Source organism: Sinocyclocheilus grahami, unplaced genomic scaffold, assembly GCF_001515645.1.
Source record: "Sinocyclocheilus grahami isolate Dianchi unplaced genomic scaffold, SAMN03320097.WGS_v1.1 scaffold464.1, whole genome shotgun sequence".
NCBI lineage: Eukaryota > Metazoa > Chordata > Actinopteri > Cypriniformes > Cyprinidae > Sinocyclocheilus > Sinocyclocheilus grahami.
Genome location: NW_015505643.1, coordinates 386,709 through 402,974, shown reverse-complemented (window position 1 = coordinate 402,974; position 16,266 = coordinate 386,709). Strand labels below are relative to the sequence as shown.

Genomic DNA, 16,266 nt, shown 5'->3' with positions numbered 1-16,266 from the left:
ATTACAAAAAACTAGTTAACGCTATTGCGAGGGAGTTTCTAATACAGAGTCTATAGAAGTGACGGTAAATTTGACATCGTTCTCTCAACTCACTGCCTTTATCAGTCATGAAAACGCTATCATGGAGTTTTTCTTTTGCTATTTGAGCAAATGGGAATGCAAAAAAATTATTTGTGGTAGTCTCCCATTCACTGCTATAGACGTTTACCCAACTATGACGACTTCTGCTGAAATGTGAAAAAGATCCATCATGGCAAAAGTCTTGCCTCTGCCTTGCTCCCAGATATTCTGCTGTAAATTCAACCATTTTAATTATTGTTCCATTTCACAAATACTGTTCACAGATGTTCTCAATATAAATTCAAATTTATGTCAAGAGTTATTTGTAAAGATGCTCTGATCAACCGGAATTAGCAGATTTTCTGCATGATTGGCCCGGACCGGTGACCAGCTGGTCAGTCTCACGTCTGTTTTGACGTCACAGCTACGCTCACATCCACATGTAAACATGTCATCGACATGGAAGTTTTACACTGTGAGTGAAAAAGACACAGAGTTCGTAATCTGTATTACGAGTTGGGCCAAAGTAAACTGTAGGGAAACCATAGGGCTTGATTAAAATTCATTACCAGTGTATTAGGGTCAAAAGGAAATGATGATAATAATTGAAACATCCTTAGCTTGTACATCTCTTTCATGTTAAAAATCCCAGATTCTGGTGCTTTTAATCTTTTAGTAAATCATTTAAAATTACATGATACCTACAAATAGTCAGAATGTATAAAGCTACTTGGTTGGCATGAAGCTTCATCTGGATAACCAGAAGCAAATTTTTGTGTTCAAGGTATGAAAATTTACACAGGTAAAGGTTTCATGAACATTAGAAAACAACATGTAATCTGTGTGATTGTTAAACACCTCGGGTAAATAATTTGAAAAGTAGATCTGTCAAATGAGAAAAGTTCAGTCATACATTTAAAACGTTTTCTGAAGTAAAAAAGGAAAACTAGTCTGTATTAGACCTACACATCGATATGCCAAATTAACAGCATGATGAATATATTGTTTTCCAGCTATCGGGACTACAGATACCCACCTGGGCATGAAAAGCAATACACACACACAATGCAGTTCTGGCATATCTTGGCTGCTAAGCTAGCCTTCATCGTCATTATGGAAGTAAGAAATTTGCATAACATAAAAGGCTTCTAATTTCAATTTAGGGGTGTACTCGCACTAGGCAATCTGAACCATGCCCGAGCGTGTTTGACTAGTGTGATCGCTCCGTAGATTCGTTTAGCCGTCCATGGCTCGCTTGGAAGAGGTGGGCCAGAGAGCACGGTTCAGTTGGGCTGTAGTGAGACTGCACAGAACTGCTACTATTTTGTGTGCACTACTGTCATCATTACGACCGCAAACATCATCTATTACTACTACTACAGTACACTTCAATTCATTTAATTAAATCAAGTATATTTAGGTTTATAACGTGTCTGGTTCTTAATGAACAGGAATTTTAGTTTGTGGATAAAGCTGCAAATTATTTCATTAACGTCAGCTGTCTCTGTAATAATCCTCTCTGATACACGCAAGTGAAAACCGCTGCACGGCATAAATTAATTTATTAGGCAGTCTATTAGCGAAAGTGGTTTTCTCCGTTATCCGGCCCGGAATGTTTAGTGCAAGTGTGAGTGCAGGCCAGCGGGGGAGTGGGGACTGCTCAATAAAGCTTTGCATATGGATCCGCACGTCTCACGTCTCGTCAGCCCCGTAACAATATGTACCCGAAGTTAAATGTGACAATCGTTTCATTATAAAAAAAAATATTTAAAAAAGTTATTCACTTAGTTTAGGATATTTGTGTATTCAGATGAGTACATGTCACTCCTGCATTTGCCTTAATAACTCATAATGATACTCGTGTATGTGTATATTGTTTGTTGGTCCTCTTATTTATTTGGTCTACAAATGTTCACAGAATAAGTTTAGTTTAGTTTTATTTAAAATTTGACATGTTAAACATTAAAGTTGCATGAATCCGTGAGAAAAAGTACGTTTATGACTAACCATGAATCAAGTTTATAAAAGAAAGCATTGTCTCCAACGACGAGAACGTGCCAAAATAAAGTGATTGAAGTATATTACACGTGTTCAGCACTTGTTGGGCGTCCTCTGCGAATACGGTCATGAACACAAGGGGGCGTCTGCGCTTCACTAAACGCGCTCTCGACTACCTGTTGTGGGAAGCTTTCAAGAACGCAAAGCGTCGCGACTGCGCAGAGTTACTTTCCTATAAAGAGGTTTGTGATTTAGCAGGATATCAAAATAAAAAAATACGATATTATCTTATCAAAATACCCCCTTCGTTATGCTCAACCATAAGAAACTGACTTAAATTAATAATAGCTTGCACCTGGTCTGTATTTGCTTCGAATTCGGCGAACGTGTACATACAATAGCAGTTTTTATTTATTTATTTTTGCTGTGAAGGACTGCTACAGAGAGAGGGAGGGGGACTGTGAGCTATGTATGAATTATTAATACGCTTTCCTTCACACCAGCACACGGGGAAACACCCCTCATTCGGTTTCCATAGCACCGCCCCCAGGAGGCTTGCACGGCCTTTGATGGAAAACAAGCAATAGGCATAAAAGCACAAATGTAGAAACTTAGAATGTCAGGTCACGTGCCCGTCATGATTTAAGCATCGAAAAACTATCATTTGTCGCTCGTGGAACATAATTCAGATCATTTGAGGGCAAAATCAAAGAAAATGTGAATGGAATGTGAACATTGTCCGCCCTCTCTTACCCCTCCCAAAGCAGTGAACCGCTGCTGGCGCTCTGACGGGAGGGATCAGTTGGTGAAGGAGTGGCGGGGGAGCTCGCGCCGCTCTGAACGCGAGACTGTCGCTGACCTTGGTGCTGAAATCTATTCACTTCTTTCTAAAGCTACTTAACTGTCGCTTTGCACCGAAAAACTGACGTTCCGAGACGAGGAATTGGTCACCTTTTAATTTTTTTCCTCTTAATTAACCATTCATCGTTTTTGTAAATCCGATTTTTTTTCAACACCGTCAATTTGAAGCGAACATAAATTCGTTGACTCAAATCTGAGATGGCGTCGCGTGCTCTTATCGCGCGCGGGGCAGTTTATGAGTTTATAACTATGAGTAGACAGAGCCAGACCACTTCTGATATCTCTCGTGTTTAGGCGGATTTTTTTTTCTTCGCTCCGTGAACACCGTCGTGAATTTTCCTCATCTGTCTTACTGAATCACTGATCCGCTGGGTATCGGTCCGGTATGCTCTGTCATTTCACACTGTGACATGGTACTTTAACATTCCCGGGTAAACGAGGGATTATCACATTTGGACATGGAGACTCCGAGGGAGCCTGGTTTTATGCCCAGCAAAGAGGGGCTGAAGCAACTAGCGGGGAAGGCACTGGGGCACGTGCACAAGTAAGATATTTTAACATTATAAAACGGATTCAGTCATTTAAAAATAATAGGCCTAAGTTTGTGTGTGCGCGTGTGATTTACGCGAACTAATGTTATAACAGAACAGAAAATCACGAATTTGCAGCTAGTTTTGTCTATTCAATAACGAGTTTCCCCAGTCGCTGTCATGAAGACGTGAAGAAAATGATGGCAGGAGGGGATGGAAGCATGCGAGTTTTCCTATCTGTGAAGGTTGTCATTGTAATCCGGTGATTCAAATGCATTTTCGATTGAATAGTAATCGTTCAATTAGAGGATTCCCTTGAGTGCACCTTCCTTTTTAGAGACCATTCACTTATTCCCGTAATAGGCTACCTGCAAAAAAGACCGCGATTGAAATCATACGAGAAAATTGGGCTGTACATATTTATTTCACGTTGATTTGATGCTCCTTTGTATTGAGTCGTTTTGTGCGTGTGTCTTGTAAAAAAATCTTTGAAATCTACGAGGAGAGTAAAAATAAATAAATAAATAAAGATCGACCGCCACGACCATCTGAACGAATTTTTCTTTCGAAACTGAAAAACCTTTTTTCCCCCCCGAGCACTACCTTTAATAAATAAATATCTCCTCATCTTTTCGTTTGCTTATAGACATTTTGTAGTCTCTGGTTATTTTCCAAAATATTAGGTCATTGTCTTTTATTTGTCATCTGAGATTAAAAACGGAATTGACAATTATAATGCAGTTAATGTGCATTTTATGCATTTTCAAAAGATCACAAAATAAAATGCATTTTATTCCCGTCACATTTGCAAATGTGATTTATGAAATAAAAATTGCATATGCCTGAAATGAAATTGTATTTCTTTTTTATATAAAAAAATGTATAGGCTATACATTTTGCACATCAAGTTATATAATTTATCTTGATACAATCTGCTTTCATTATCTAATAGTAAATAACTGTACGCAAATAACTCTCCTTACGGCTCTAGGCTAATAATATTAGTAACGTAGTGAAGTTCGTGAATATCAGCGGACCTTAAGCCTGTATGAATGTAAATAAGGTGAAGGTGAAGGGAATGCTGCAATGCGGTACAGCACGCTTTACAGCAGCACACGAAGCCTATATGTGGAGTTAACAAAAAACTTTGAGGTGAAAAAAAAGAAAGAACTCTTTCTGTAGGCCATTTCAATTGTCTGAATCTGCCCGTGCAGCTTAGAGTAGGCTACTATGGGAATGCAAATTGAATTAAAAGTTCAAATGAATTCTTGATTCGTTTGACTTCAGTAATAAAGGTGAATGAAATCCATTCAGGACTGTAGTCGTTATGCTGTTAGTGTCCTACAAGGAGTCTGACAATTATCTTCTGACTGATGCAGAGTGTTAGAAAAGCGGCAAAAACCTGGCGAGAACATTGAACTGACCGAGGATGGACGGCCTACCCAGATCCACGAGAAAAAGGCACCTTTGTGCGACTGCACGTGCTTTGGACTTCCGCGCCGCTACATCATCGCCATAATGAGCGGCCTCGGGTTCTGCATCTCCTTCGGTATTCGGTGCAACTTAGGCGTGGCCATAGTGAGCATGGTGAACAACAGCACCATTCACCTGAACGGGAAGATCATCATCAAAGAGGTTTGTGCGCGAGGCACGCTTGGATTTTATATGTGCACGTCAGCTTCGTGACACCCCCACACACCCCTCAAGAGCGTGCACACACACACACACACACACACACACAGGTTTGTTTTTATGGTTTATGGGGACTCTCCATAGGCGTAATGGTTTTTATACTGTACAACCCGTATTTTCTATTGCCCTACACCAACCCTACCCCTAAACCTACCCCTTACAGGAAACTTTCTGCATTTTTAGATTTTCAAAAAAACTCATTCTGAATTATTTATAAGCCTTTTGAATTACGGGGACACTGAAAATGTCCTCATAAATCCCCTTCTCGTTGTAATACCTATGTGATACCCATGTTGTTATACAAATCTGTGTCCTCATAAACCACATAAACATGCACACACACACACACACACACACATAGACACGCATGCACCTTCTACTCTGTTTTATGGAAAATAAAAAGGAACAGAATTTAAAAGCACAATGACTTGTTTTTGTTGGAAAGAGGTTTAGTGGATGCTCCATTGCTCCTCATAAACCACATAAACATGCACACACACACACACACATACACATAGACACGCATGCACCTTCTACTCTGTTTTATGGAAAATAAAAAGGAACAGAATTTAAAAGCACAATGACTTGTTTTTGTTGGAAAGAGGTTTAGTGGATGCTCCATTGTTAGCTTGGAAAATATTGAAAACGAGTAGGCTACTCATGCAAAAAAAAATGGACCTTGGTTACTTGAATGTCATCAGCCTCAAATTGATTATCTCTTCAGCTGGAAAGTAATCCTGGGCTCTTGTCATTTAATTTTTTTGTGCACAATAATCAATATTTTGTTTGCTACAGCTCTGAAAAATAAGCCCCCCCCCCCAATTGTCAATTCAATTGTCCCTAGCCTTTCACAGATAGGATTAGCAACCTGATATTTTCTGTTGTTTCTCTCCCTCAGAAGGCAAAATTCAACTGGGACCCGGAAACAGTTGGAATGATTCATGGCTCATTTTTCTGGGGTTATATTGTGACGCAAATTCCTGGAGGATACATTTCTTCTAGATTGGCGGCAAACAGGTAAAGCCCTAGAAATATAATAATTTATTTATTAATTCAGATTATTAGTATTATTATTAGGCTATTATTAGCTCATAATGCTACAATAAATAATCGCCTTTAAAATCCCACTTGGTTCATAGAATTTCCCACATTGCAATAGAAAATAGTAGCTAAAAATATCAACCTAATGTTAACGATAGAACATTAAGTAAATCATTAAAAATCACGAATCATAAATATTCTATAATGATATTTTGTTTCGAAGGCAAAATTCAACTGGGACCCGGAAACAGTTGGAATGATTCATGGCTCATTTTTCTGGGGTTATATTGTGACGCAAATTCCTGGAGGATACATTTCTTCTAGATTGGCGGCAAACAGGTAAAGCCCTAGAAATATAATAATTTATTTATTAATTCAGATTATTAGTATTATTATTAGCTCATAATGCTACGATAAATAATCGCCTTTAAAATCCCACTTGGTTCATATAATTTCCCACATTGCGATAGAAAATAGTAGCTAAAAATATCAACCTAATGTTAACGATAGAACATTAAGTAAATCATTAAAAATCACGAATCATAAATATTCTATAATGATATTTTGTTTATATAAGCTAATATAGACGTTAAATTAGTTTCTTACAGATTTTTTGTCCCTAATGTTGCAAATATCTGCAATTTACGCAATTTAAATAACGTTATTTAAAGATGGTGTCACGCACGTTTTCCAACACTACAGGTACATCGCTTATTGTTACAGCAGGAGCTGGCGAGTTCAGATGGCCAAGTGTTCGTCCGAAATGAAACTTCATGTTCCCTTTCTGAGAAGTTGAATGTATTATTTAATGTAAACTGAGAATTAATGTAAGACGATAATAAATATTCGAAATAAACTTACAGCGGAGGATTACAGCGATAGTCGCGGCCGAATTCGTATTTCCAAATTCGATCTGCAAATACTGTCTGTACAGAGACACGTGGTGCGTTCTTCATTTGGTTTGAGTTCAACACAGTAAGCTTGCATGGCGTACCATGCTGTATTATACAAGAGATGATTATTCATCGTGGCGAATGGACCTGTCATTGGAAGAAAAATTGGATGATGGGAGGAGCTAATTTAGCAGACGTTCAACTCAATCTTATTTATTTGTTTAGTAAAGACTCTTTAAGGTTACACATTTCTTGTGAAATTAATTTCATTACGAGTTATTTTACATAGCTTTATTTTATGCATTATTGCAGTTTATAAGCCTATCGAGTTTATTTAGTCAGAAAAACGAACAAAAGAGAACGATCTTTATGGGAAACGTCCAAAGCTAGCTACCTATTAACTTGCTTATCTGCACGTTCTTATTTGAAGGCCATGGTCAAAGGCGTATGAGACATAACTGTTGTGATTTTATCATTCCAATATATAGGCTAATATAATATAATATAAACCTTTGGAATACTATTTGTACTTGTTCAAAGGGGAAAGGGAGAGAGAGAGAGAGAGTTTATTGTTATGGTTGATCAGCTTGTGTTTCCAGTGTTGTGTGAGTGGCAGAGTGAACGCTGACCTGTCGTGTGAGTTTGTAGGATTAGACTGTGGGAGTGGGTCTGTGGGGCATTCTCCACCTGTTAATGAGATCCCGGGGGGAGCCGTGTCTAATCTGCTCAATGAGGGGGGCATGGCAACCAGCCCCGGACATGTTGCCAGAGGGTGTGGCTGTACCTCATTTATCATACTACAATTAATCAAAAAATAAAACTGCCATTTCGTAAACTGGAGGTGTTTACACAATCTGCTCACTAAAACATATTTTTTGACTGGCCAGCAATAAATGAACGCTGTCAAGAAAATACCCTTTAATAAAATGCTGTGCAATTAAGCTATAAGTCTGTTGATTTACTTCAAATCTTTGATTTAATTGACGTTGCTGAAATTATACAACAGTTTTCAGTTCAGCTAGCTACCTATTAACTTGCTTATCTGCACGTTCTTATTTGAAGGCCATGGTCAAAGGCATATGAGACATAACTGTTGTGATTTTATCATTCCAATATATAGGCTAATATAATATAATATAAACCTTTGGAATACTATTTGTACTTGTTCAAAGGGGAAAGGGAGAGAGAGAGAGAGAGTTTATTGTTATGGTTGATCAGCTTGTGTTTCCAGTGTTGTGTGAGTGGCAGAGTGAACGCTGACCTGTCGTGTGAGTTTGTAGGATTAGACTGTGGGAGTGGGTCTGTGGGGCATTCTCCACCTGTTAATGAGATCCCGGGGGGAGCCGTGTCTAATCTGCTCAATGAGGGGGGCATGGCAACCAGCCCCGGACATGTTGCCAGAGGGTGTGGCTGTACCTCATTTATCATACAACAATTAATCAAAAAATAAAACTGCCATTTCGTAAACTGGAGGTGTTTACACAATCTGCTCACTAAAACATTTTTTTTGACTGGCCAGCAATAAATGAACGCTGTCAAGAAAATACCCTTTAATAAAATGCTGTGCAATTAAGCTATAAGTCTGTTGATTTACTTCAAATCTTTGATTTAATTGACGTTGCTGAAATTATACAACAGTTTTCAGTTCATATTTCGGCTATTGGTCGACGTGATTGAGATCTAATAGAATCAGCGAGTCTCGTGCTGGAGAACTCCCTCAATCCGATTAGCGAGTGCCGGTGGGAGAGAGGTGAGAGGGTCTCGAGCTCTACAAGAAGGGAGGAACATTGGAAATAAATGGAAGGCCATATTTCCTCTGTGGCAGTGCTGGCATCACCCCGCGCGACCGAAGGCAATATTCTTGTTGCTGTTGTTGTTTTTCTTAAGAACAGGTCGCATAAATCGTTTGAATTGTGTATTGTATTTTGATTGTAATAGTGTGAGTATGAAGACATTATTGATACTTTTCTCTCAGCGATAAAAAACATGTCTAACTAAAATGTTAGAGCGGGAGCTAAATGAATAGGCTGCACAATTATTTGAATAAATGGAAGGCCATATTTCCTCTGTGGCAGTGCTGGCATCACCCCGCGCGACCGAAGGCAATATTCTTGTTGCTGTTGTTGTTTTTCTTAAGAACAGGTCGCATAAATCGTTTGAATTGTGTATTATATTTTGATTGTAATAGTGTGAGTATGAAGACATTATTGATACTTTTCTCTCAGCGATAAGAACATGTCTAACTAAAATGTTAGAGAGGGAGCTAAATGAATAGGCTGCACAATTATTTTTTCTTTTTTTTCATTCTATAACCTAATGGTCTATGATTTAACCATGTTTCCATCTATTATTCAGGGTCTTTGGCGCAGCCATTCTCCTCACATCCGCACTGAATATGTTCATCCCCTCAGCTGCACGTGCTCACTATGGTTGCGTCTTATTCGTCAGGATATTACAAGGGCTTGTAGAGGTAAGAAAGTACGATTTTCTCTCATTCGTAAATACTTGTTTGCTAATAGCGATCTAATACCATAACCCTCTATAAGTATTTATCTAACATTTGGTCACTTGATAATAGATAATTTCTTCCTGGGAAAAGCCCAAAGTCCTGTAACTAGCAGTTATGACCTGAGGATATTTCTGTGAGAATAATAACCCAGGCTTTGTCTTTAGTACATATGTATTGATCTTTAGAGGTGCTTGTGCCTATGTGTGTGAAATAGACAACTGGATTACTTCCATCATGTCAACAATATTATATTAATTTGCAATTAAATAGATTTATGCAGTGTACTGTATCTCAAACTTTTGCTGAAGAATATATTTAATCAAAACTTTTTGTCTCAGCACATTTCTTTGTGATATAGAGCTGATGTGTAGTATTATTGTTTTCTAGGGTGTGACCTACCCAGCCTGTCATGGGATCTGGAGTAAGTGGGCTCCTCCACTGGAAAGAAGCCGTCTAGCCACAACCTCCTTCTGTGGTAATTTCCATCTTTATTCTCTTAAAAGCAAAATAGATTAGTGAATAATAAAGAAAACCAATGTCATTGTATTTGTTTAGTTGCTATACCTTATTGTGTGCATGTTAAAATTTAAAGATACATTTGTTTTTTATCCGCAAGAATTCTAGGAAATATTATTTATGCATGAACTATATTTTCCCGTGTTGTTTTATTGCAAATTCAGCAACTGTTTTTTTGATCAATTTGAACTCCTCTTCTTCTCTTCTGTAGGTTCCTATGCTGGAGCTGTCATTGCCATGCCTTTAGCTGGGATCTTGGTGCAGTACACTGGCTGGTCATCTGTTTTCTATGTCTATGGTAAGAGTGGTTTGTGCATGTACTGTATGAGCCGTGGTTATGGTGTAAGCTGTCATTGTGTGAGTGTGCTTAACGGTCTTGATGAGTGTATTTTAGGAAGTGTAGTACGGATTAACTCACTGATGCTGGGTATAGGTTTTTCCTCTGATTCTGTCATGTGTCTATCCTCTGTGCTGACACTAAATCTGCCTGTCACTGGGCCAAGAATTAGTGCTGTCTGGAAAGCAATGAATTGTAATCCAGTTAGTTATATGAGGAGTTTTCATATTCAGTTTTCATATTTCATTCTTCCGGTCTGCTTCTTTTATGATGTTTTCATATAAGACCAACATCTTAAGAATTGTTTGTTTCCCTTTAGGCTGTGTTGGGATTTTCTGGTATATGTTCTGGATTCTTGTGTCATATGAGAGCCCAGCTGAACATCCCACCATCACAGCTGAAGAACGCTGCTACATTGAGGAGAGTATCGGCGAGAGCGCTAAGCTCATAGGTCCTTCAGAAGTGAGTGACCACAAACATAATCTTGCTCCACTCTTGATAGGAATGTAATCTCAGGGATGTAGTGGGGTTGGATATCTCAGAAGAAAATGCTTGATTGTAGGATTCAATTCCTTTCTTAAGAGATGTTTTGACTAACGGCATAACATCCCCTCTCACCCAAACCTATAATTAATTGCCGCTCTATAATTATCTATAATTCTAATGCTCATTTGTTGCTTGCTGCTTGTTGACACAAAGCTACTTCATTTGCTTGTGCCTTGGAAGTTTGTCTTTCCAAAATCTTTTATTCTGTATTCTGATGTACATCTAAGTGTAATTGATTATCAAAACATATTTCGTTCTATGCATCTGTTGTTGATTGGATTTTGAGATGTGGGTGTTGCTTTCAAAAATGGAGGCAGATATAACACAGGCTTGCAGGGATGCAGTTAAGGGGGTCATAAGTCCTTTATGTGTCAGCAGAGAGAAGTCTGTCATTTTCAGCAGACAGTCCAGTTATGGCATTTTGATTATAAAAAAATGAAACATGCACAGAAGAATTGTTCACAATAAGATCTATATTATTCATTTAGAAAATAATGCTATAGGGCAACTTTAAGATTGGGAGCTAAAACAAACCCCTGGTTCTCTCTCTGCTTGATTTTAATCTCTTTTTTTGCCATCAGTTGCAGTTACTGTGAACAAGACATTGCTGTATTTTAAAATCATAAAGCTGAATTTGAGATTTCATAGAGGGTAAATGAAAGCACAGAGTAAATTTAGTCAGGATGTCTTGAAAACAATGAGAAGACAAAAGTCATATTTCTTTGGTGATCACACCTCTAAGTATATAGTTATTTTGTAAATATTAGACATAGCCAAATATGTGACTTATTGCAGTCGTATGGATTTTGAGACAGAGGCTGATATATGCAGTGTCACTACAGGTCACTAAAGGTTGATTTTGTCACCATGGTGTTATATGAGGACATTTAATGAAATCTGTGAGTTTAAAGAACCAACAAAGGCATATCAGAGAAGTCTATAAGCTTATAAAATATCAGACAGCCATTTTATCTCGGTGCGCAGTTCTTTGGTCTTCTTTGGTCTAAATGCCATGCGCTCTCAGGGAACATCAGTACTGACTAAGAATCAAAAATGTTCATTCCTGCTTGCAGAATCAAGACATGACAAATAAAATCATTAGCAGTATTGGTATTATTGTAACATGCTGCAATACTCCTTTGTCTTACAGAAATTCAAGACACCTTGGAGGCAGTTTTTCACATCCATGCCTGTCTATGCAATCATTGTGGCCAACTTCTGCAGGAGTTGGACCTTCTACTTGCTGCTCATCAGCCAGCCTGCATACTTTGAGGAGGTGTTCGGCTTTGAGATTAGCAAGGTAATTGCAGTTTACCTTTCATATTGTTTGCATTTAAACTGGTATTTGTTTTATACAAACCTAATAATTGATAAAAATAACTAATAATTACTTAATCAGCAATCAAGCTTTATTTGGGTCAAAAATGGCTAGCCTTAGTGTCTAAGTTGCATATGATTTTTGTCTATAATTCCAGTGTGCATCAGTAAATGGGTGACCTTTGTCATTCCCTAAGGTCTGAAATAGGCTGATGAATTATTCATTGTGAATAGTTCATAATGAATTATTCATTAATCACTTATTGGTGATTTAAGTCTGTGCTTGCATCTCATTTTGCTCTTGTTTTCTCACTTCCTACAGTTAAACCTTCAATCATGTCTTTACATCAAGTAGTAGTATTAACACACTAATGGTGATGCCTTGATGTTGCATGTCAATATGCTTTATTTTTTGCACGACATTTATTTATCAGATTTATCCAGTATTTACTAAAATTGTTATTAAGTGAAATGTATTGGATTAGATTTTAAATGGACTATTTTTTCTCTTTTCTGTGGTTTAACCACATCCTAATTTGCCACAGTATTAACTAACATTGGTCAATGGCTAATGCTTTCTGCAGTGTTTTCAATAAGATGCTTCTGAGCCTGTCGGCTGCTGTCTTATTCAGGTTGGCATGCTGTCAGCCTTGCCCCATCTGGTGATGACCATTATCGTACCCATTGGGGGACAGCTAGCCGATTTCCTTCGTAGCAAAAACATCCTGTCTACTACCACAGTTCGGAAGATCATGAACTGCGGAGGTGAGAGCAGCCTACACACAGAATAATATAGCTCCTATAAGACTGAATTCTGGTTAAATCCACGTAAGCTAGGATTGTTAAAGGAATGAATGAGAATAAATCTTCAAACTAAATATTAATAGTCATAATAATAGTCATGTAATTGTCCATTTTAGCTTAGTGAGTTGATTATCTTTCACAGGCTTTGGGATGGAGGCCACTCTATTGTTGGTGGTTGGTTACTCGCATAGTAAAGGAGTGGCCATTTCGTTTCTTGTGTTGGCTGTTGGCTTCAGTGGATTTGCAATATCAGGCAAGTCTTTGGGGAAACAATATATCTGATTTAATATTTTGCCTTGCAAACCTGATTTTTATACACAACAATGAGAAGAAAACACAGCAAATAATGACTTATTTCTGACTAAATACCATGTTTTCCTTTTATCACTCAAAATGCTCTTCCTCTGCTGCAGCTTGGAAGGAATAGGTTGTTCTGCTGGACTTTTTAAATAATTCATACACACTGTCCTCTGAGAGCAGCCTCACAGGCAGCACATCTAGACAGAAAGAGCAGTGAGGGAGGGGCTAGAGACTCCTCCGCTCTACAAGATGGCTGGTCTTTCTATTTTTAGTCTGGATCTCCAACATCATGTTAGAGATACTGAAAAATGTGCACTCTTGCTGCAGAACCAAAATGTGCAGATTATACCCGAGGAATTCAGTGATTTAAAAATGTCATTCTGTAATGTTGTTTGTTGGAGTGTTATTTTAGTGTAATTGATATACTGTTATAGTTTTGTTCATATTTTAAATTAGATTTTATTAAAATTTTAGTTTAAGTTTTATTAATTTTGTAGTATATTTTGCCATTTTTATTAGATTTTTTAATGTTGTAGTTTATATTAAGTTTTAGTTTATTCAATTTATTTTTAATTTGTTCAATAGTTATTTTAGTAATTGAACATAAACAAAACCAAAATGCAGAAATAAAACGAGTTTTGTTTTTAATATAAATAAAGTTTTTTTTAAATGTTTATTTTATTTTAAGTAATAAAAATGCTTTTTTTTTTAGTTTTAGTGAACAATAGTAACCATGATTTGTTGTAATTAATTCAGTGCCAAAAAGAGAAAAAAGTGTCATCTTTTACAAAGTTATTTACATTGTGTCTGATGTTAATGTAATGTATACCTTTATTGTCCATCAGGTTTCAATGTCAATCATTTAGACATCGCTCCTCGCTATGCCAGTATCCTCATGGGAATCTCTAATGGAGTGGGAACTCTGTCAGGAATGGTGTGCCCTCTTATTGTGGGTGCCATGACCAAACACAAGGTAAGACCACCTTGGATTTTCTTTTGAATTCTCAGTACTATATGTTTGGATTGGATGGATCATAATTTAAATGAAAGATGTTGCCCCATGGTGGATTAGAAGGTTGAGTTGTGACACTTGCGTGGTTTGAGAATCACAGCATAATTGATATCTTGATTCTTTCCTATATTATTATACCTGAAATATAAATAATATTGTGATTTCAAAAGGTTTTGTGTGACAGATTTTCAGATCTCTCTCCCTACCTTTTATTCATTGCCAAAAGTGCTCAGATTTACCAGCATTAAGCCAATGTTTATTTTATGTGTTTTTCTTGCAGCTCCCAGGATATTTCTTTATGTCAATGAATTCCTGACAACTATTTTTTCCTTTCAGACCCGAGAAGAGTGGCAGTATGTGTTTCTTATCGCTTCCATGGTGCATTATGGCGGTGTAATCTTCTATGGCATCTTCGCCTCGGGGGAGAAGCAGCCGTGGGCAGATCCAGAGCAGACCAGTGAAGAAAAGTGTGGCTTCATTGATGAAGATGAGCTGGCTGAGGAAACTGGGGACATCACCCACAGCTACGGTGCTCTGGGAGGTCCAGCCAAGACCTACGGTGCCACTACGCATTTGAACGGTGGATGGGCAGAAGGATGGGATAAACGAGAGGAATATGTACAGGAAGGTGTGGAGGAAGGGGGTTACGGATACAGGCACGGTGGGGATTACTCCTAGACCACACACACACTCTCACACACACACACACACACACACACACACACACACACACACACACACACACACACACACACACACACACACACACACACACACATACACATACACACATGATGCACACAGCTCTACAGAAGCATTCAGTGGAACAAAAAAGTATTTGGATACACTTGGACACAAGTCACAACTAAAAGTGTATAAATTCCATTGCATTAAATAAGAAAATTCAAGTGTAATCTGCAAAAAATCTGCAGTTTGTCTTTCTCTGCTTTAATTTAGTGGATGTATGAAGTATCCATTTGAAGTGTCCTCATTTTGAAATGAAAAAATATATGTATGTAGTTATATATCAGTATATAATTGAATATAACCAACTTGTTTTTGTAAAATGTTTAGTATTTAAAAATTTAGCTTTTTTTTGTTATCTAATCTAATGCAATGACATTTCTACATTTTTAAGTGTAACTTAAGTGTCCAGATACTTTTTAGAGCCACTGTACAAACAGCACAGGATAAAAAATATATGCCCACACTGTAGATTTTGTAGTGTCTGTGAGTTTAGAAAAAAAGGTTATCGATGAACATGTAAAAAAAAAACACTATAAATTGATGTATGTTTGCACAAATTTAAATGATCAAATCCTACATTTAAATATAAATTTAAATGAGTCAATTATACAAAGGAGATATTACATATCAAAATTGGCAGACTGTAAATGTTCTATGTATTAAAACAGAGTAATTTTATTTCAAGTGTGCAATCATGTGTAATATTGTGAAACCCGAGTTTTTCACCCCATTATTCTGAGCCTTTTCAACATAGAGAAGCCTGTAGAGTTAGTCAGTCAACTCGAGTTAGTCAGAACCGAGGCTCAAACAATGAACCTCTCTGGAGTCATTCATGGAGAAATACTGCTGTAGAGAATTCCAACCAAGCAACTGGTTTCCACTGTCTTTTTTCTGATTGCACTGAGAGAGCTGTACAATGAAATTTAACAGCACAACAAAGCGAGTTTGTGTATACCTCATGATGTGTTACTCGTCCATCGTTTAAGTCATGTTTTTGAGAGATTAAAGAGGAATTTGGTCTTTGACACTGCAGAGAAAAAAGCACAGTTATTTAGATAAAAGCAACAAAAGTGTTTCTCAAGCTCAGCAGGTTGTTTCAATCG

The 16,266-nt window shown here is 37.5% G+C and overlaps 1 protein-coding gene across 1 annotated transcript; it reads left to right on the top strand.

Annotated features, from left to right (window-relative positions):
- The first annotated feature begins 2,877 nt into the window (after positions 1-2,877).
- On the top strand, positions 2,878-15,139 carry LOC107553073 (vesicular glutamate transporter 2.1-like). The gene is made up of 12 exons (XM_016235162.1): positions 2,878-3,463; positions 4,829-5,084; positions 6,040-6,158; positions 9,431-9,545; positions 9,972-10,059; positions 10,312-10,398; positions 10,757-10,899; positions 12,134-12,283; positions 12,933-13,065; positions 13,247-13,357; positions 14,250-14,377; positions 14,753-15,139. Exons 1-12 carry the CDS (start codon positions 3,378-3,380, stop codon positions 15,092-15,094), a joined length of 1,758 nt encoding a protein of 585 aa, XP_016090648.1. The 5' UTR covers positions 2,878-3,377; the 3' UTR covers positions 15,095-15,139.
- Positions 15,140-16,266: the final 1,127 nt, after the last annotated feature.

What these genes read in the sequence shown, in the direction of transcription:
- LOC107553073 (XM_016235162.1), top strand. Translation starts at nt 3,378, where the DNA reads ATGGAGACTCCGAGGGAGCCTGGTTTTATGCCCAGCAAAGAGGGGCTG. An exon ending in GCACTGGGGCACGTGCACAA is followed by an intron (nt 3,464 to 4,828) that starts GTAAGATATTTT and finishes TGACTGATGCAG; the next exon opens with AGTGTTAGAAAAGCGGCAAA. An exon ending in GTGCCATGACCAAACACAAG is followed by an intron (nt 14,378 to 14,752) that starts GTAAGACCACCT and finishes TTTTCCTTTCAG; the next exon opens with ACCCGAGAAGAGTGGCAGTA.